Source organism: Diceros bicornis, chromosome 14 (genome assembly GCF_020826845.1).
Source record: "Diceros bicornis minor isolate mBicDic1 chromosome 14, mDicBic1.mat.cur, whole genome shotgun sequence".
NCBI lineage: Eukaryota > Metazoa > Chordata > Mammalia > Perissodactyla > Rhinocerotidae > Diceros > Diceros bicornis.
In genome coordinates, this window is record NC_080753.1 from 33,917,177 (window position 1) to 33,938,849 (window position 21,673).

The 21,673-nt window shown below is 46.2% G+C and overlaps 2 protein-coding genes, 1 long non-coding RNA gene and 1 pseudogene across 10 annotated transcripts in view; 1 reads left to right on the forward strand and 3 right to left on the reverse strand.

Moving 5' to 3' along the window:
• The window catches only part of LOC131413868 (HLA class I histocompatibility antigen, alpha chain G-like), a 105,671-nt gene that overhangs the window by 36,889 nt on the left and 47,109 nt on the right, over positions 1–21,673 (forward strand). The gene's annotated exons all lie outside the window — the stretch shown is intronic.
• Positions 312–9,249, reverse strand: LOC131413871 (class I histocompatibility antigen, Gogo-OKO alpha chain-like). 6 transcript variants are annotated; one of them, XM_058554825.1, is made up of 8 exons: positions 9,165–9,249; positions 8,766–9,035; positions 8,121–8,396; positions 7,236–7,511; positions 7,000–7,113; positions 6,529–6,561; positions 6,345–6,386; positions 5,785–6,178 (listed from the first exon to the last, which is right to left on the reverse strand). In XM_058554825.1, the coding sequence occupies exons 1-8, from the start codon at positions 9,226–9,228 to the stop codon at positions 6,174–6,176; spliced, it is 1,080 nt and encodes a 359-aa protein (XP_058410808.1). In that variant the 5' UTR covers positions 9,229–9,249; the 3' UTR covers positions 5,785–6,173. The 6 variants fall into 6 exon arrangements, with proteins under 6 accessions (XP_058410806.1, XP_058410807.1, XP_058410808.1 ...); XM_058554823.1 differs by lacking the exons at positions 5,785–6,178; positions 6,345–6,386 and adding an exon at positions 312–550; XM_058554828.1 differs by lacking the exon at positions 7,000–7,113.
• On the reverse strand, positions 9,717–19,718 carry LOC131413879 (uncharacterized). The gene is made up of 3 exons (XR_009222052.1): positions 19,453–19,718; positions 17,335–18,982; positions 9,717–9,806 (listed from the first exon to the last, which is right to left on the reverse strand). It is a non-coding gene; the product is annotated as an uncharacterized LOC131413879 (long non-coding RNA).
• Positions 12,585–12,685, reverse strand: LOC131414274 (U6 spliceosomal RNA; annotated as a pseudogene).

The window sequence follows — 21,673 nt, forward strand, 5'->3', positions numbered from 1 at the left end:
GACTACTATTCCACAATGGAGGTAAGAAAGGGTATGTCTGGAATACAAGAGAACCCTTAGGGTGTCTTTTAGTATCACCATGCCCTGTGATCAAGGACAATGGAAAACTACAAAACCTCAATCCACGCAGGACTACTAACGGTCCAGACCCTTCAGAATGAAGGTTTGGGTCACCCTACAGGCAAAAGACCATGACCAGCTGAAGTGCTTGCTGAAGGCAAAGGAAATACAGAGTGGATAGTGGAAGTAGGTAGTTACAATTACCAACTACAATCATGTGATCAATTAAAGAAACAAGGACTGTAATTGCCATTAATATTTCCTTCTTATTTTGTTATGAATAAGTGTGTGTGTGTATAATACCTTTGCTTTCTTTCCTCTCTTATTTCCTTATCATGTAACATAAGATGTATTAACTTTAGATCATAGTATTTAAGTATTGTTAATTTTACATTATAGTATTTACAAGGACAAGAGTAAAAATCACTCAAGGACTTTACCTCCTCTTCGGGGGAAGAGGTCAGCACATTTTCAGTTGTACCAAGGATACCTGAATCAAGTTAAGTGAAATAAAGATCTTGTTATTGTCCTTATTTGGAAAATAAGTATGGTTTAAGGGGATGCATATCAGTGCCAGGTTGACAAAGGAGGGACTTGTGATGGTTAATTTTATATGTCGACTTAACTGGGTCACGGAGTGCCCAGATACTTGGCTAAACATTGATTCTGGGTATATCCATGAAAGTGTTTCCAGATGAGATTAGTACTTGAATTAGTGAACTTAGTGAAGCAGACTGCCTTCCCTATGTGGGTGGGCATCACCCAATCCATTGAGGGCCTGAATAGAACAAAAAGTGGGGGAAGGGAGAATTCACCCCCTTTTCTGCCTGATTGCAGGAGCTGGAACATCAGTCTTCTGCCCTCAGAATGGGATTTACACCATTGGCTCCCCTGTTCTCAGGACTTTGGACTCAAACTGAGTTACACCACTAACTTTCCTTGGTCTCCAGCTTGCAGATGGAAGATTATGGGACTTCTCAGCCTCCATAATCACATAAGCCAATTCATTATAATACATCATATTATATATATCCTATTGGTTTGTATATATTCTATTGGTTCTGTTTCTCTGGAAAATCCTAATACAGATGATTATTGAGCAATGGAATGAATAAAACAAACATTGATGAGGTTAAAACAAAAGTCTTAATACAGCACTATTGAAGGTTGGGTAGACCTCCTGCTGGTCTCCCGAAAATAAAGCACCTCAAACAAGTTGGCTCTATTTACTCCAGCTTGGAGGAATTTAAAAAGCAGGAAGGCAATGATTACAATGAGAAACTTCACCTGCAATCACTTGGAGCAACAGTCAGATTAATAAAGATAAATATTGACTAAAGATCCAGAGTAGTTTGACTCGACCCCTTGCTGAAGACCCAACGCCTTATACACAAGAGCGGGTAAAATGGTCTAGGCTGGCTCTTTTACGCAGGAGCCCCATGCACTGTGGCACCAAAACCCATTGCCAAAGCCCTACCATGGGCTACAATTAGATTGAAAGAATATAGAAATGTAAGAGTTGATAGGATTAAGGTGCATATTTGGATGAAAATGGAATGTTTAAACAGGCTTTAAGTGAAGAGGTTTTGTCTCCTTTACCTGAACGTTTCATGGAAATGGATATTATGTCGGACTGGGGAACACTTTCCCTACATAGTATTGTAAGACAGAAGGCATGCAAATCCACCCTTCAAGCAATATTAATTGGATATGCTCCGTGGAAACCAAACAGTGTAGAATAGAAGCTGGAGTGCCATGCAGACACACTCTCTGTACAACAGCCCTGTGTGGAACAGGCACTAGAGCGGGCACAAAAGCATCTGAGCATCTCCCAGTGATGACTATTGGTACTTTGAACTAGAGAATTTCCATTCGATTTACTACCTTGCTATTAGACCTTAATTGAAACTACCCTTATGAATGAAAGACATAAAATAATTTTGAACCTGAAATACCCATGTATCCTTGGATAATGTTGGAGAAATACTAATAGAGAGGACAGTGCCCAGAAGAGTTCTATTAAAAAGTGGAAATGGTTTATACAGGATCATGCTACCAGGGAAATGCAAAGAGGAGACACTCATGAACAGGGAGACTCTTTTGCCCTACGAATGACTTTGGAACTGAAGAGGAGCTGCTGGATTCTATTATCACTTGCACAGTGTCCTATAAACAGCTCTCAACTGACCCACAATGAGCTGCTTGGTTTATGGATGGCAGTTCCAAGGTGATCAGACAACATCTTGTTTGGAAAGTCACTTCTCTGACCAAGGAAGGTAAAAACAGATCAGCTTGGTGAGCTGAACTGCATGCATTTATCCCAGCAGTGATGGAAGAATCGAACAATGATAAAGCCCCTATGCTGTGGTTTTTACCGTCTCATGGGCAGTGGCCAACAGCCTGGCCATATGGTCAGGCAGAGGGCAATGGAAACCTGTTCCATTAAAGGAATGCCCATATGGGGCACAGTCCTACAGAAATCACTATGGCAATTTGAGGGGGTATAAAATAAGACATGCTGATGTCCATCACAGGAACCCCCTTCCAGGTTTGGAAGGAGATTGGAATTGATGAGTGGATATCCTGGTGTCCTCCTTTGAGGTGGCCACCTGGATCCACGAAATAAGTGGACATTGACGGGCTGTGACAATGCAGAGATGAGATGACCCTATACATGTTCCTCTTGCATCGTCTGAGGCACAAAATACCAAAAAGAACTGTTCTGTCTGCCAACAAAAGAGCCAAAGACTGCAGAGGGCTATGTGGCAGATTCCCTGGCAGGAAGGCCTTGAACAGAGCTGGTAAATCAGACTGATGCTGGTGGCCCAGGGGGGCTACAAATGGGTCTTGACAGCAGTAGATATTGACTCTGGATTGGGCTTTCCTTACCCAGTGGTAGATGCAAATGCTCAGAGTGTTACAAAGAACCAGAACAGAAGATATTGCACCAGTGTGGACTGCTGAGTCACATTTCTTCAGACCAAAGAACATACTTTACAGCCCATAATGTCCAACAATGGGCAGAGAGATATCCTCCTCAGAGTAACAGTGTGATTGAGAATTGAAACAGGCAATTGGAATATTTGTCTAAAATAAGGGGGGTGGGGGATACAGAGGCATGAAGGGCTGTCTTACACACCTCCCTGAGTGTGTGCTCACACTCAACATGAGTGGGGCTATAGGAGTGTCTCCACTAGAAAATTTCCTCTCTTTCTCTTGGAGGATCCGGGGAGCAGGGATGGGGGGAGATGCTGGTATGACTACGCAATTCTTCCCAAGTAGGGAGGAAGTTGGTATGACTATTTCACGTCGACTCTCTTTCTTCCTACCTGATACGGTGGTCTCAGGACAGAGATCCAACTACAAGTGCCAGAAACAGGAATAATTCTTATGCCAGAAACTGTAACTATTTTTAAACTTTTATGTCAGAATTCCCAGGCGCGGGTTGGGCCTTCACCCCCTCTGACAGTGAATGCAGCTATATTGCCTCGTGGTCAGTTAGCCCACTAGCTCTGCACCTATGTGACCCTCCCCTCTATGAATGGGAGTGGACTGAGGAGGGACTGACTGCTAGACTAGTATTGCTCCCTGCAGTCTAGACCAGCACAGCAGCCAAACCTCACATCCCTTCAAAGGTGGAAAAGTTTGGTATAAATGGAGAGGAGAAATAGTAGCTGAGGGTAAGGAATGAATAAATGGGATATGTAATGGGGTAAATCTAATATTACATTAACACCTCAAAAGAGGTCTGAGCAAGAAATGATACTGTCTCTTAGCTCAATGATCCAGATGCCTGAAAGGGTGAAGCCACATATTGCTGAGACCACTCCTGTTTCTGGGACCTGACAGATCGAATGGAAGCCTGCAAAGCTGAGTGACCTGGCCCTGGGAGACAGTCTCATACAACAGGATGATGGACTGGACTAATTGTTCGTGACTGAATGGCACTCTAGTAATGTGCCAGCATCTTTTAACTGTTATGATCCTTTTACTATAAGGGATCTGTGGTCAAAGACCAGGGGGTGGCCTGTGGTATTAAATATTTAGTCTTTGTCCCTGGTTCCTAGCACAGAGCTCCTGAAACCTTTGGAATCTCCTGAGCATTGAGTGACTTTGGTACGCTAATGAAATGGCTAAGGAGTCCTAGCTAGAAAGCTTCAGGATGGAGGTTGGTCACCAGAAAGACCTCAGTGATGAGGGCTGAGCACTAGCATTGCTATGGGGCTTCTTACAACATACTCAGGCCTCTTCCAGACCCACTATCTCAGAGTATAAGGCACAAGACCAAAGAATTGCTTATTTAGCAAGGTCTACAGGTGAGGCTGATGCCCAGCCATGAGGGAATCCTGGACTACATTATTCCTATTAAACGTGTGATCTGAAGACCAGCAGCATCAGCACCAACCTTGTTATAAATATAAACTTTTCATGCTCTATTCCACTCTCTGAATCTTAACGAGATGTCCAGGGGATTCCTATGCACAGGAAAGTTTGGGACTCCCTGGTCTCCATGCCTTCTAGACACGGAGCCAGAACTGTAGTCTGCCCTGGGTATGTGGTCTGATCAGATCCCTTAAACTAGGGGGTCCAGGCTTCGGTCCTTGTACCTTTCTTTTCCATAGTCATCACTTGCTTGGTGACTTCAGCTGTTCTCAAGGCTTTAGATATCATTTATACGGTGCCCTAAATCTATTTCTCCAGCCCAGACATTTCTCCTAAACTCCAGACTCATCTGTCCAACTGCTGATCTGCTCTCTCACTAGCATTTCTAATAGACATCTCACATTCAACATCTCTTAAACTGAATGCCAGTAAATATGCTCCTTCCAGAGACTTCTCCATCTCTGCTGGCAGCAACTCTTTCTACTTGCACAGTCCAAAATTAGGGATGTCCTCCTTGACTCCTCTTTCTCATTCCCCAGATTAACCCATTAGGAAATTCTGCATCTTTAGAACGTATCTAGAATCCAATCACTTCCCACTATTTCCACCACTCACACCAGTGGAAGCTGTGGCCACCTCCAGCCTGGAACACTGCACTAGTTCCCTCTGCCTCCCTAGTGCCTCCCTCACCCTTTGTCTCCCAATTCTGCTCTCAGCACAGCAGCCAAAGTGATCCTTTTAAAGGAGAAGTCATACCATGTCCCTCTCCTGCTCTAAACTGTCTTGTAACTCCCCGGCTCGCTCAAAGCAAAGGCCAAAGCCCTTCTAACACCCTCCAGGCCTACACAGTCTGGCCGCACCTCTATCTCATCTTATTTACTCTCTACTCCAGCCTTACTGGCCTCCTCGCTCTTCCCAGAACACACAGACACACTCCTGCCCTAGCGCATTTACACTGGAGGTTCCCCTGCCTGGAAAGAACTTCCCCCAGACATCCTCGTGGAGAATTCCTTATGTCCTTCACATCTTTCCTCAAAGGTCACCTTCCCAGTGAGGCCCACACCGACCACCCAAATGAAAACAGCCATATTCCCTGTCCCCACCCCCACCCTCTGGATCACCTTTCCTACTCTTTTTTTTTTTCCATATCACTTACCACCTCCTAACATAAACACATTCCTTATTTAACATGCTTGCAGTATATAGTCTGTCTCTTCCCACAACACCATACGCTTCACAAGGCCAGCAACTTCTGTCTGTTTTTACTTCAGTGATGTTTCCCAGATGCAAAAATACTGTGTCATATATCTGGCACACAACCAATAGCAGGTGAATGAATGATCAGTGTCTGGAAGTTCTCAGTGCTTACATTTATTTCATCTCTCAAATTTTAGGAACCTTCTCCTTTAATTAACCCATCAATCTCTCATGGAAAGAATTTTAAGAAAAAAAAAACCCTTCTATCCAGATTCTTATTTTCAATAAGGAAGTAAGAAGGTGCAGCTCAGTGCAACACAAAGTTCAGAGGGGACGGAGACGGCCCAGCCCCGCCTCTGCTGGAAAAAGAAAGTCAATGGGGGAGGAGAACACAGGTCAGTGTGGGGAGGGGGTTGTGGGGTGCAGAGGGGGTTTCTGTGTGCAGAAAGAAAAGTCAGAGGTTGTTGAAGTCACAATGGGCGGTGGGACGTGAACAAATCTTGCATCACTCAGTCCCCCACAAGGCAGCTGTCTCAGGCTATAGAAGAAAATAATCATGAACAAATTTAAGTCAGTCGCTGTAATTGGTGAAATTCTGAACAGCCCACTGTATGCTCAGAATGTCCTAGCCAAAGAATTCCCGTAATCCAGTTGTGCCTCTCTGCCCCCAAACTCTCCCCACTTCAGACTCTCTAGAGTCTCACCTGCTGTGAGAGACACATCAGAACCCAGTGCACTGTTGTTGCCTGGGGTAGAACAAAACAGGATGTGGTCAGAGCCCACAGGTAATGAAACCAAAGAAACAACTTTGGGGTGGGTGAGCTCCCCCATGGGCTCCCATCTACACTACCACAAGGGTCTTAGAGATCACTGCCCTCCCATACTTACTTGCAGCGTGAGTGTAGCTCCCTCCTTTTTCACCTGTGGGAAGAAAACATCCTGTGAGAAGCCAGAAAAGAGGCAGGGCCATGAGGCCCTAAGGAACTCCCTAGTCCTAGATTCCAGAGAAGTTTCCAGAACTGTGATTACAGACCCAAGGCAGGAACAGGAAACATGAGGAAAGTACATGTATGGGGACCGGACCAACTGCCCTCCTGGAGGTATGTCCTCAGCAGTGACATTCCCCTCTGACCCGTGACTGCTGGGAATCACATCCCCATCACCAGACTCAACAAGGTGATATTTCCTTCATTTTCATATGTGCTTTACTAAAGAGTAAGTGTTAGCAAATAAGGCAAATAAGGCCAGATGAGGAAAGCCTATGTGCCTGTGGATGGGACTTCCCCTCAAGGGAAGGGCAAACTTCTATCTGAGCTTGAAACCCCTCAGTGGGACAAGAAGACCACATCCCTTCCCTACCTGAGTGCTTCTTCCTCCAGATCACAGCTCCAACCACCACAGCTTCAGTGACCACATAGAGATCCACGCCAGCAATGATGACTACAATGGGGATGGTGGACTGAAGAGGTGGCCCTCGGAAGGGAAGGAAAGGTGAGGCCCTGACCTCCAGGCCTCAGTCCTGACCCTGCTGAGTTCTCCAAAAGGGCTACTGATATCCCTGAGAAGAGGCTCTGAGCCCAAGTCTCCCTCCTTACCCCATCTCAGTGTGAGGGGCTCAGGCAGCCCCTCATGCTGCACATGGCAGGTGTATCTCTGCTCCTCTCCAGAAGGCACCACCACAGCCGCCCACTTCTGGAAGGTCCCGTCCCCTGCAGGCCTGGTCTCCACAAACTCGGTGTCCTGGGTCAGGTCCTCCCCGTCCCGCTGCCAGGTCAGAGTGATCTCCGCAGGGTAGAAACCCAAAGCCCAGCACCTCAGGGTGACCTCAAGGTCAGAGATGGGGTGGTTGGTCACATATGTCTCTGGGGCGTCTGAGGAGAAGAATCAGAAAATTCAGGAACTTTACATCTGTCTTGGGCAACTGAAGCAGAACTCAAGTGACCATCCTGAGAATGGACAGGACAGCTGGAGTGGGGGAAGGGAGCACAAAACCCAGACACTAGGCTGAACACAGGCTTCTGAGATAACCTCTATTTTTCGGAAAGTTCCAGAATCACAATGAGAAAGCCCAGGAGGGAAGGCAGGTCTCCGAAGCGGAGAAAAGGGACTTCTGGTCCTCACTCGGGTGGAGGCCGAGTGACTCACAAAAGTTGGAGTCAGACATCAAGCACCTTGCGTGTGAGGCAGAGAACAAGGCCTGAGAGAGAAAGTCCCAGAGCTGCTGCTGGAGTCAAACAGAACTACTCATCAGTTATTTCAGGGATGGCTTCCCTCTCCATCCATGGAGACATAGCATCCCCGAACTGACCTTGAAAGAAAAGCGAGTGAGTCCTCTGGGCCAGTCTCTCTCTGGTACCGGATCTGAAAACCCAGGCGGACTCAGTCTCCGACCCACGGGATAGGCGAATTCACGTGTGGATCCCATTTTCCCCCCCTCCTTGTAGGAGGTCACCAACGCGAGGCCCGGAGGCCCCTCTTACCCGTGCGCTGCAGGATCTCCTTCCCTTTCTCCACGTAGCTGAGGAGCGACTCCACGCAGGTGCCCTCCAGATAGTTCCTGTAGTCCTCCGCCACACCGTCAGCCTCCCACTTGCGCAGGGTGATCTGAGCCGCTGCGTCCGCCGCGGTCCAGGAGCGCAGGTCCTCGTTCAGGGAGATGTAATCTTTGCCATCGTAGGCTTCCTGACTGTATCCGCGGAGGAGGCGCCCGCCCGACCCCACGTCGCAGCCGTACATCCACTGGAGGGTGTGAGACCCTGGCCCCGCCCCGGCGGTCAACCCCGCCCACTCGGCCCCGCCCTGTAGACCCGCAGTGATTACACCTAAACTAACAATGACATCGCAAGGGAAGGCCCAGTGGCGCAGCGGTTAAGTTTGCGCATTCTGCTACGGCAGCGGTCCCGGGGTTCGCCCGTTCGGATCCTGGGCGCGGACATACGGATAGAGGCAATTACCAACATTGTTGGCGCGGGGCCAATCCCTCAAAACAAAAGAAACCCCCTGGGGACCGCCAGCCCTTCCCAGGGCCAGGGGAGGTTGGGCTAGGGACCGGGACCGGGGGTGAATCTCGACCGGGAAACGAGACCCCAGGGGTCATGACCTGGACCCGGGCCCGCATCGCTCACCGGCCTCGCTCTGGTTGTAGAAGCCGCGCAGGGTGTTCAGGTCCACTCGGAAAGTCTGTGCGGTGTCCTTGTAGATCTGCGTGTTCCGCTCCCAATACTCCGGCCCCTCCTGCTCCATCCACGGCGCCCGCGGCTCCTCCCTCGGACTCGCGGCGTCGCTGTCGAACCGCACGAACTGCGTGTCGTCCACGTAGCCGACGGCGATGTGCAGGGGCTCCCCGCGGCCGGGCCGGGACACGGCGGTGTGGAAATACCTCAGGGAGTGGAAGCCTGGGGGCGGGGAGGGGCTGAGACCAGGCAGGACCAGGCGGGGGGTGAGGGGGCGTGTCTGGCGTTCAAGGAGTTGGTCCACTCACTCAGCCACTCACAGAGGCCGTTTCCTCCCGACCCCGCACTCACCCGCCTTCAGGGCCAGGGCCCCCGAGAGCAGCAGGAGGAGAGTTTGGGACGCCGTGACCCGCATACCCCCGGGGTCTGGGGAGAATCCGGGAAACGCGGAGGCCGCCGCCCACGACGGACCGCGGACAGCAGACCGAGGTGCGCGGCCACAGGACCACAGGACGCCGATTGGTTTCTCTAGAAACGGGACACGCAATGGGAGTGAGAACCCGGGCTGTGTCATGAGTCTCCAGGCGGGAGGACCTGACACAGTTTGTGAGAGGGAGAAGTGAAACTCAGGGAGATGGGGACTCCCCAACACTGAGCTTCCCCGCCCCAGACACCGCCCTCGGGCTGAGACCCTGAGAGCCACGTCTGGGGACCTGGGACTTTGCCCTGACCCCTCTCCTCCTGCCCCGAGAGCTCTTTGTCACGCTGTCTCCTGAGTCCTGGACCAGGGGCTGTCTGAGGAAACCAGGGGGAGACCCCCCCCCCAGGCTGGGCTAAACCCCTTTTCCCACTCTTCCAGAAGAAAACTCACTTGATGAGGTGGAGGGACAGGGGAAAACACCAGGTAGAGAAGGTTTTCATCGAGAGGTTCCTTTTTGTTCATTAACTACAGTGGGTAACAATCTTGAAAACCCTGAACATCAGGAATCTAACCTGGAAAAGAAGTGATTTCGGCCCTTTCATACAGAAATGTGTCTACACAGCACTGCAATCAGACTCGCAAAGCTCCTAAGATTTACTTTCCCAGACAGTATATCTGTGACTCCAGGTTGTTGTGTTTAAAACAATCTTCCTTCCGTAGCCCTGAGTGTGTTTGTGTGAGTCCAGAGGTATCCTCAGTACAAAGAAGCAAATGGAGGCAGAGTTTGTTACTATGTATTTCAACTAGGAGCAGGTATAAACTTTAATCACCTCAAAGTTGAAGGTATTCAATGCAGTCAAAATGCACTTCACCAGTGCTCATGCATTACCTATTTTTATGAGTTATTCACATTTAAGCAGTGTGCATATTTTGTCAAGACACTGTGTTATTTTTTAAACAGATTAACATAAGGAGGCAATTGGTTTTGGGGCAGCTCTGCAGAATGCATTAAATACCAAGAATACTCTACTAGGTCTGTAATATATTTATTAAAGATTTATAAAACAATACATATGTTTAAATCTGAGGATTCCACTGCTTTAGAATTCTTTACCTCTGCTTCTTTTCCTCACTCCTGCTTCTCCAGCCCTTCTCTCTGTCCCTGTCACCCTCAGCCCCTCTTTTCCCCTAGTCTCCATACCCTCTCACTACTGAATTGTGGCACCAGGGCCACATGGACTTTTCTCCCCACAGGGGTCAGCGATCCTGCTAATGTGAGTCAGGATGTGTCATTTCTTCACTAAAACACTCCAACAACTCCATCTCACTCTTGGGAAGCCTCTGGAATGTAAGGTACATGAGCACTGGGGATTTGGGCTGTTTGGGTCAAAGTTGTATCCCCAGCATATAATGCTGTTCCTGGTACATAGTAGACGTTAAATTAGTTGTTTTTGAATGATTGAATGAAATATGTTTTTTGGGGTTTTTTTTTTTTTTTGGTAAGGAAGATTGGCCCTGAGCTAACATCTGTGCCCATCTTCCTCTGTTTCATGTGGGACACCTGCCACAGCATGGCTTGATGAGCGGTGCACAGGTCTGCACCCATGATCTGAAACTGCAAACCCTGGGCCGCTGAAGCGGAGCATGCAAACTTAACCACTATGCCACTGGGCCGACCCAAAAATATGATTTTTTAAAATTTAATCGCATTATGTACAAATCATAAAATTAAAAATACAAAAAGATGTAGGAAAGATTTTATTCCATGTAACTAGTGTGCATATCGGTTCACAAATTCACTCCACTGGAAAAAGTGCTGTGTGCTTATGTACTGCACAGTGAACCTGTGCATTAGTTTCTATTACTGCATAACAAATTACCATGACGTAGTGGCTCAAAACAACACCCATTTATTTGCTTACTGTTCCTTAGTCAGAAATCCAGGCATGATATGCGTGGGTTCTCTGTTCAGGGCCTCACACAGCTGGGTTCCCATCTTGAGGTGGGATCCCCCTTCAAGCTCATACAGAGCTGTTGCAGAATTCTGTTTCTTACAGTTATAGGACTGAGGTCCCTGTTTCCTTGCTGCCTGGCAGAGGGGCAGTGGGTGCTGGTCCCACCTCCTAGTGGCCACCAGCATTCTTTGTCACGTGGCCCTCCATTTGCAAAGCCAACAATGGAGAACCATCTTCGCATTGAATCCTGCTCACACTTTGTGTCTCTGCTCAGGAAGAACCCACTCCTTCTAAGGACTCACCTGATTAGAACAGTCCAACCCAGGGAAATCCCCATGTCTTAATGTCAACTGATTTGAGACCTTCATGACATCTACAAAATCCCTTCACAACAGCACCTACGTTAATGTCTGACTAACCAGGGGGAAGGTGAATAACCAGGGGATGGTTATTAGGGTTCTTCACAGAATCAAGCTAGCTTGGCCTGGTTCTTCCTTTTCTGTTTAATTAGGTCACAGTTGGAAATTGAAGTTTAAGTAAATAAATCATTGTGAATGGTTATAAAATGCATCCTATTAGCCATGAAAATTCTCCTTAAATCTTAAAACCAAATGACACGTTTAATATCTTATAGTTAATTTAGAGCAAATGAAAATTAAAGTGCAATAATTCATTTTCCTCCTTAGACACTATATTAGTTATCTACTGCTGCATAACAAGTTACTCAAAACTTAGCTGCTCAAAGCAACAAACATTTATTATCTCGTGGTTTCTGATGATCAAGAATCCAGGAGAGGTTTACCTGAGTTTTTCTGGCTCAGGGCCTCTCTCAAGATTGCAGTCAAGTTGTCAGCCAGGGCTGCATCATCTGATGGCTCAACCAGGGGTGGGGGATTCCCATGAAATATGGCTCACTCATATGGCTGTTGGAAGAGGCCTCAGTTTCTAGCCACATGGACCTTTCCATAGGGCTGCTTATGGCATAGCAGCTGGCTTACCCCAGAGCAAGCAATCTGAGAGAGAGAGCAACCAAGATGGAAGCTGCAATGTGTTTTATGTCCTAGACCCAGAGTCACACGCCATTCCATCAGCCTTACTCTATCAGTTAGCAGTGAGTCATTAAGTGCAGCCCACACTCAAGACGAGGGAATTAAGCTCCACCTCTGGAAGGGAGGAGTATCTAAGAATATATGTACAGATTAAAATTAAAATTAAATATTGTTTCAAGATTTTGTAAGTCAAATCCTTCTTTTATCTGATTCTTTTTTAATGCTTCAAATTTATCTTTTGGAAAGTAATGATTAGTAATAAGTTTGAGACCAGAGAAAGGAGATACAACAATATTTCTAAGTTTTTCTTGCAAATGCCTTTAATAACAATGTTTTGTTTTGTTTGAAAAATAAGGAATGCTTCATGAATTTGCCTGTCATCCTTGCACAGGGGCCATGCTAATCTTCTTGTATGTTCCAATTTTAGTGTATGTGCTGCCAAAGCAGGAACAATATTTCTTCAATAAGTTGCAACGAAGTTGAGAACATATACTTAGTAGCTAGATCAAATGGTCCCAAGACTTCCGTGCCATAACAATAATGCCTATAAATTAATTTTTGTTCTTCCTTTGAAGTTTTAAATTTCCTTTGTTAGAATGCCAAAAATATTAACTAAAATGCCAATTTCTCACTCAAACATCATCTTTCAAGATATTTACCTAATCAGATTGCTTTTCAGTTATAAAAATGTGATTCTCATACCTCATTCTACACCAAGCTTAGCATCATGACAAGAATTTTGGTGTGATGCAATAGGCAGAAATAGTCATTTCAATCTAGGAACAAAGTTTTTCAAACACTGACTATTCAGTTGACATCTTACAATAAATTTAACATCTTTCACTGTGTTTTTTGAAGAGATTTGGTAAATATGATTTGGAACCCAGTGTGACTCTAAAATGTATTGTTATTATGTGCCTCTAAATTTTCTTAAAGCCTCTCTATTGTGTTTTCCATTCATATTTTCTGTTCTATCACTAGTTATTTCTTTAAAAATTTTCCAGTTTAACTTATATTGGTCAACAATGTGCTTTTCCAATTCTGTAAATGTATTTAGTCCAGTGAGGTTAAAGGTAAGCAGCACAAATCCTTCACAAGATAGAATTGCCTTGCACATCAGATTGAACACTGTACACCAGAAAATCTAAAGAGATGCCAGTGAGCAAAAGATCAAATGGCCTATTTCTAGCCGATACTAACTTTTTATGGTATCCTGGCCCTTTCTTTTACGTGGCTCATAACATTGGCTGTGGCTTTGCTCCAATGTGGGTAGTTCTTGATAAGGATCCTTGCAACGAACTTTGGTAATTTCTTTTCTTTCATTTTTAAAGAAATAGCTGCAGTTTGAAAAATGTCAGTTTAAGAGGTTATGACCAAGTGAATACCTGGGCACCCTCCACTGGTGTAAGAAACAGAGCCTATGAAGCCACCATGGGTGCCTCGCCAACCCCATCCTCCAGATATAACCTCTGTCCTGATCTTGTGTTTACTATTCCTTTGAGTTTCTCTAAAATTTTGCAATAAGTATATATATCCCCAAACCAAATATTATTTAGTTTTGCCTGTTTTTAAATTTTGTGCACAGTGAAATACTGCATGTATTCTTTCGTGAATTAACATTCCCTGTAGGAGAATTATCCCGCACATGTGAGGCTGTTTGTTTATTTTTACTGCTAAAGTTTTATAATTTGTGAATATACATAATTTTTCTATTTTCCTATTGATGCATTTGTGGTTGATTCCAGATTTTGCCGTAAACATTAGCGTACACGTCTCCTGGGGCACACAGGCAAGAAATTCCCGCAGTGTATGATCAGGAGTAGGATTGTTGGATTATCTGGGGTGTGTACTTTAACCATACCACATAATACTAAGGTGATTTCCAAAATGCTTGTACCAATTTAAACTTTTACCAGGAATGTGTAAGTGTTGATATTGCTCATGTGTTTGTTCTCAAAATAAAACAAACTCAGCTAAAGGGGAAGAAATAAGAGCTGAAAGTCACTTCCTTAGTTGCAAAAGCACCCAGGCATTTTGTTTTCAGACTCTCAGTTACTTCCTTTATTTTTCTTTTGTTTCATATATGTTGGCATTACACTTTTAGCATATACACCCAGATAATACTTCCTTTTAGCATAACCACAAAGTATTATTTTATATGTTTGAATATCCAATAATAAGAATAAAGGAAGGAGGGAAGGGAAGAGAAAAGACAAAAGAAAATTAAAAAATAAGAAAGAAGAGAAGGAAAGGAATTGGAATTGAGCATAGATAACATTTTCAACATTCAAGGAAATAAAAGAGATGCAGACAATACCTATAGAATAATAGAAACTTGAGAGCCTTATTAGCCATCTATTGCGGTGTAACAAATTACCCTGAAACTTAGTGGCTTTAAACAACAAATATCTATTAATTCAGAGATAATACAAAGACAAGCAAAATAGACCAGATGCAGGTGGGAGAAATTGGATAAAGAGAGGATTTTACAAGATGGAATAAGTAATAGGTCATTGACATACAGAAGAAAATGATTTTTTTTAGTCCGAGTCCTCCAAGAAGCAGATGCCAAGATGGGATTAAAGTCAGCAGTATCTTATTAAGGGAAACACCTGTCAGAGAATATGGAGAGGGAATCAGAAAATGCTGAGAGAGGCAGCAGACTGAGACGCAAGTCTGACCCCAAGTGATGGACAGAAGGAGAGAAGTTTTGTTGGACTATCCTAGACCACCAGGCAATCTAAAGTGAATTGAGGAAGGTTGTACGGGAGACCTGGAGACACAGTTGGCCATCAGAGGAGCCCCACGTGTCCCATGAATGGCCTGCCTTAGTGTCCCTGCTGTGACTAATCATTGTCTGGGAACAGCCCATGGGAAGCAGGCCCTCTGCACAAATGCTGCCGTGGATTTCAGAGCACAGGAGTGGGGGTCGTGGTGGCTTACCTGGGGGATGGGACCTAAACCTTCATACCTAAGAGGTCTGGACCCTTGGAACTCAAACCCTTTTCAGGCTGGGTTGCTGCACGTGCCCAGTCACAGTTATAGTGGAGCAAGGGGGAACATGGAGATGCCCAAGTCTGTCACCCAGGTTCCACTCATATTCCTCCTGCCCCCATGAATGACAGCAGCCCCACCCTCTGCTGGGGATCAGGGTCGATTACTCCTGCCTGGAGAAGAGGGAACTCCTTTCCTCACCTGTCGGTCAGGGAAAATGGAGTCCAAACTTCCCTGATAACTACCCTAAGGTAAAGTTCAATAGGAACTTGTCATGTCCCCTTGAAAGAGTTTCCCGCTTTTGGGAACCAGGACTTCCTACCCTGCAGAACCCAGAGCTATGGAGACAGGAAGTACAAATTCCCCCACTGGATGGTAAGTCCAGCCCCACCTGCTTCCACCCCTTGGTCCTAGACCCACTTACTCTTCCTACTGAGAACACAGTATCATATAGAGGTTTCTGATTCAATAAATACACTGTGTCATGAAAGATGTAACCCCATCCCTTAAGGGGGTTCCCCAAAGTTGGTGCATCAGATGTGCCCTCGGAAGGCCTGTGCAGAGTTCTGTGTGGCTGACAACCCCTGGATGGTGCAGATTGTGATATAACCAATGGGTTCCATGGTCATGGCCCATTCAGCACCTCCTCTCTGTGAAGTGGGTCCCCCAGCACAATTCCAAGCCTGTGGATCAAGCATTTCAATAGCCTCCCAGATAGTGGTGCTGGCTGAAGTCCTGAGGACAGGAAAGGAAAATTCATACATGGAATAGGTGTCTATCCCTGTGAGGGTGAACCTCTGGCCCTCCCAGGATGGAGGGGGCTCACTCTAGTCAACTTGTCACTTGGTGGCTAGTTGGTCACCTAAACATATAGTACTATATCAGGGCCCATACTGGTCTAATGCTAACAAAATGGACATTCAGAGGTGGCAGTAGCTGGGACAGCCTTGGTAAGTGGGAGTCACTCCTGCTGGACCCATATGTAGCCTCATCTCTGCCACTGTGGTCACTCCATTCACGTGCCCATCCTGCCAGTCCTGGGTTGACCAGCGATGGAGGTTTGCTAAGGTCAGTTTATCTTCTTGGTTGTTCAGTGCCTCTTTAGGGGTGGATGTTTTCTAGTGGGTGTGAACATGTTATTCAGGCTTAACCACATATGTACCATTTCCATCTTATGCAGGACTTCTGTGGACCTTCTCAATTTATGACTTAATGGGTTATATAGAACCCAGCACACATGGTCATATTTAATCACATGGCAGCTTGGTGTCCCATGGTCAAGCATTCTGTCTTATCAGGGCCTAGTAACACACCTATAGTTGCTTCCAAAAGAGGGGATATTTCTCCGCTATGGATGGCATGGCCTTCCTTCAGGATTCCAAGGGCCAACACAAGCCTCTCCTGCTGGTATTTGCCGTTAGCTCCATGTGGCATCTTTTCCCACCACTGACACCTCCAACACCATGAGGTCTGATTGCACCATGGCCTGGATCTGCTGCAGTGTCCCTTCATGTCCAAACCCCACCCAAAGCTGGAATCCTTCTGTGTCACCCAGAATATGAGCCAAACAGTGCACCTAGGTTTGGAATGTGTTGTCGGAACCCAAAAAGGCCTACCAGGCAGTGTGCTTCCTTCTTTGCAGTGAGGGATGCAAGATCAACAGTTTGTCTTTTATGTTGGAGAGAACATCCCTCCATGGGTGTTTCCTCTATGTCCCTAACCACTGGACCTCTGCGACTGAACTGAGGTGGTCACTCCCTAAGTCTTTGTCATGTTTATCTTCCACCCTCTGGAGTGCATGTGTTTGACCAAGGCCTCCAGCCTACTTTCCACCCCTTGCTCATCCATCCCAATCAACATGATGTTGTCAATGAAATGAACTAATGTGATATTCTATAGGATGTCCAGGAGTTCCAGACCTCTTAAGACTATATTACAGACGGCAGGAGAGTTAAAAGAGCCCTGAGGCAAACTAGAAATAAATGTTGTTGTCCCTTCCACGTGCATGCTAATCTTTCCACCTCCACTTTTCTAACTGGAATAAAGCAGAATGCACTCACCAAATCTACAGCCACATGCCATGTGCCTGAGGCCTTACTCACCTGCTCTAGCAGTGATGTCACATCCAGCACAGCAGCTGCATCAGGACCACAGTAGCTCATACATTCTTTAGGTTTCTGCAGGGACAGATTGCTGAATTAAAAGGAGATAAGAGGTAATACCACCAAGACCCCTGGATCCATCAGGTCTCTAATGGTGGTGCTAAGCCCTACAATACCTGCAAAACCTCCACAATACCTGCCCCTGGGACACAGTATCATTTTTGATTTGGCCAGGATGGGGCCAGTTTCAGAGGTTTCCTTTGGCCTTCAGCACAAAGAGAACCCTTACTCCACAGACCAGGAACCCAGTGTGGAGTTTACTCCAACTATCAAATGTATTGATGCCAATTCTGTACTTGGGAAATGGGGCAATAACTACAGGGTGGGTCTATGCACCCACTGATCATATTGCGAGCCAGACTTGTCCAGACTCTATTTATTACCTGGCCTCTATAGACTCCCACTATATAGGGGACATGATTGATGCTGTGGGTGTCAATGTGATTTCTGGGACAATGTCTGCTAAATATGTGAAAAAATAATGGTATCAATGTTTCCGGAGCTTAGCCCACCCTGCAAGGAAATGAGTAGGAGAGATGGACGTCAGAGAGTGAAAAGCATGAAATGGAGACTATGGAAGGGCTGGGTTATTGGCAATGACAAGACATAGGGGATGCAAGGGAGTGGGGGCCCAGGGAGAGCAGAGTAGAAGGTTATGGAGGAGAGGAGTTCAGGGAACTGAGAGGCCAGGGAGTGAGACCATCCTCTCTGCTGTATGGGTTTCTATAGCTGCCATAAAAATGGTTATGTAGGTTACAAGTCAGACATGTTCTCACTGGGCTAAGATCAAGGTGTCGGCAAGTCTGTGTTCCTTAATGGGAACTCTGGAAGAATCTACTTCCAAGCTCATTCAGGTTGTTGTCTGAATTCAGATCCTTGCAGATATAGGACTGAGGTTCCTATTTCCTTGCCATCTCTCAGCTGGAACCACCTTCAGCAACTATAGGCCTCTCTCAGGTCTCACATGTGGCCCTCTACATCTCATAACCAGCAGCAGCAATCCTTCCCACATTGGAATTTCTCTGATTTCTCTTCTGCTGCATCTCTATGACTCCATCCAGAGAAAATTCTCTGCTTTTAAGGACTTATGTGATTTTATTGGGCCAACCCAGATAATCCAGGATAGTCTCCAAATTTTAAGGTCTTTAACCTTAATTACATCAGGAAAGCACCTTTTACCATGTAAGGCATCTAACTCACAGGTTCCAAGGATTAGAACATGAAAAACTTTGGGGACCATTATCCATCCTACACATCTTATGTTGAAATCACCAAGGATCAAGGAGATAGCACTGCTAGAGACTCTTTAGCCAGGAACTAAAAGAGTCGAGGAATGAGGGGAATGGTCTGGGGGTCCATAGGGAATACGTACAGTGAGGGGAGTAGGGGCTCTAATCTGATGACAGAAGATTCACCCCTGAAGATGTTTGGGAAAGAGGGAGGAACAAAGATCTGAGAGCAGCAATGAGGAGTAAGGACACCACCCACCTCCAGGCCCAGGAGTACAAGGTCCATGGCAGAGGAAACACCCCAAGAGAGAACTTCAGAGGGAGCTGTGTCCTCAAGGAGACCCAGGTTTCTGTCAGAGCTGCAAGGTGAAGGGAAGATTCTGAGAGAGCACTTTGGAGATTTTGCTGATCATGGGCTGAGAACTGCAGAGGGTGCAGTGGAAAGGTTTCAGGAGTTGGGGAGGTGATGCGAGAGGAGACAGAATAGGGATGTGCAGAGCCTTGTGGAGATGAGGGTACAGGATATTTGGGGACCTAGTGTGACTGACACAAACAGGGAAAAGGACATAAAGAGATTAGCCCTGATGGATTCAAGGCAGATAATGGTGGTGAGTCTGTGAGAGGTGAAGGTGGGGAGGAGCAGGGTTTTGGGGCTCTCACTTGGGCTCTGTCGATGGAGATGAGGAGGTTTAGCACAGTTGGGTCTTTGTGCCAGTCCGTGGACCCTTTCTCGACCCCTTGATTATGGGTGGAATCCCTGGGGGAGGAGGAGTGTTAAACAAAGTCCATGCATTCACTCTTGACCCTTGTGGGGCAGGAGGGCACTCACGCCAGGTCTCAGGTCTGCCTGACATCTGCTTCAAGAGAGAAATTTCTGGAGTACCAGGTGCTTCCCCTGGAACAGGGACCCATCTTATGCCTGATAGAGAGGCAGAGGCCTGGGGGGCTGTACTTCTTGTCCACATTGTACCAAGATGCACATCTACACTATGGAATATTATGTAGACAATAAAAAATCGTTTGCAAATAAGAGATGATTTTTTCAAAAAAAATTGATATAAAATTTCATCCTCATAGGAGGATCATTAAGATAATTTTATATGACCTGAAATTTGACATTATTTGAGAATTATAGTTATTTTCCTCAATGTGATAGTAATATTATGGTTTGGAGGAAAATGTTCTTATTTTTAAGAGGTGAATGCTGAAGTATTTAGAGATGAGGGTTTTTTTTGCAAGTGACTTTCAAGTGATTTGGCAAAAATTATACAAACATAATTTACCATACACATGAAGCAAATATGGCAAAATGTTAAAATTTTTGAATTTAAAGTAATCATTGCACTATTCTTTCAAACTTCCTATATATTTGAAAAATTTCCCAATAATATGAAAACATTTAAAAATAGAATACATAATGACACAGGAAATGTTCACAACATAATGTTGAAATAAAGCAGGTTCAATAGTGTCTGTGTGAGCATGTGTCTGTGTGTGAGTCTGTGTGTGAGTGAGTCACTCTGGGTGTGCAATATTCAGTCAGTCAGTCACTCAACAAATGTTTTAAAACCAACAACCAGGCACTTTCAGTGCAATGGAAATACAGCTGTGAACAATCAGAATCCCTATCCTTGTCCTCATGAAGCTCATATCCTAGAGGAGGGACAGACAATAAACAAGTAAATAAATACATGTAAAAATGTATGTTGGTGAACAAGGTGTGAACAAAGGCAAAGCAGGGCAGGGGTGGAGGGAGACTGAGGGTGCCACGTGCAGGGGTGGTGCAGGGAGAGCCTCTCAGTGAGGACATTTGAAGAGAATGTCAGGGAGGGAAGTGCTGCCTGGGAGACACATTTCCAGGCCAGGGAACAGCAGTGAAGGCTCTGAGGTGTGGACACCCTGGGCGTGCCGGAGGAGCCACACAGTGGAGGGCCTGCGTCTGGGCCCATCACATGGCCACATCTGAGTAAACTGGACATTAAGTGGAAAGTGTCCTGCAAATGAAAGGGATTCTTAGTGTAAATTATACTTTGAAAATGTCACTCAGGCACACAGAAGCAAATTCAAACATTTCAAAGTATTTACAGTAGAAAGTCGCCTCTCCACAGGCCCCAGGCACCCAGGTGCCTGCCAGAGATGAGCATGTTACCAACTTGTCATGTTTCCTTCCTGAAAAAAAGTTACACAAATGCTGTTATTGTGGTCATGTCAAGAGAGAGAATTGAAAAGAAATAGGGAGCGTGGAAGAACTTCTACTTTTCTGTTATCCTGGTGTTGCCATCAGTGGACTGGGGGAGACAAGGAGAAGACGAGAAGGAAACCTCAGAGAAGGTGCAAGAACTCCTAAGTGCTCCCCTCCTCCAATCCCTGCCACACCCTGAGCCTGATCCTTTTGGAGTCCTGGGCTGCTCAAAAGCTTCTTCATCCCTCCTGGATAATCCAGAATTGGGGTCAGCCATCTGCAGGACTCAGAACACTACCCAGACCACACACACACACACACACACATACACACACACACACACAACTTCATCCTCCCCCCACACTGCTCACTGAGACTCTCAGAGCAGAGCAGTGGTGCCCCTGTGTGGCCACAGGACTGGGCCAGAAGACCCAGGCTTCCCTCTTGCTTGCTTAGCCAGGACTTCCCCAGGATCTCCCTAGGCTCTCTGCACCAGGACAGGGACCTACACACAGGGGGTGCCCTTCTCGGGGTCAGGTTCAGCTTCTGAAGTGTTCTCCAAAATCTACACTGACATAGATGAGTGCTCCCCACTGAGTAACCAGGGACTCGGGCCTCAGGGAAGAATGAGATCTCCAGGCCATAACAGCTATTTCCCAAGTCCTCAGTGAGCCACCATAACATGCTGGATGCTTCAATACACGGTCTGTCACTTTCTCTGGATGGGACCTTGGACCCCCAAGTCCTTGTCACTTGTTCCTGATTCTGCCTCTGAGGCTGGAGGTCCCTCCACCTGGGAATCAGTCCTGGACATCTCTGAAGCTGGGACCTTGGGGAAAGAGCCCCTGGGACATTAGGTCCAGAAAGG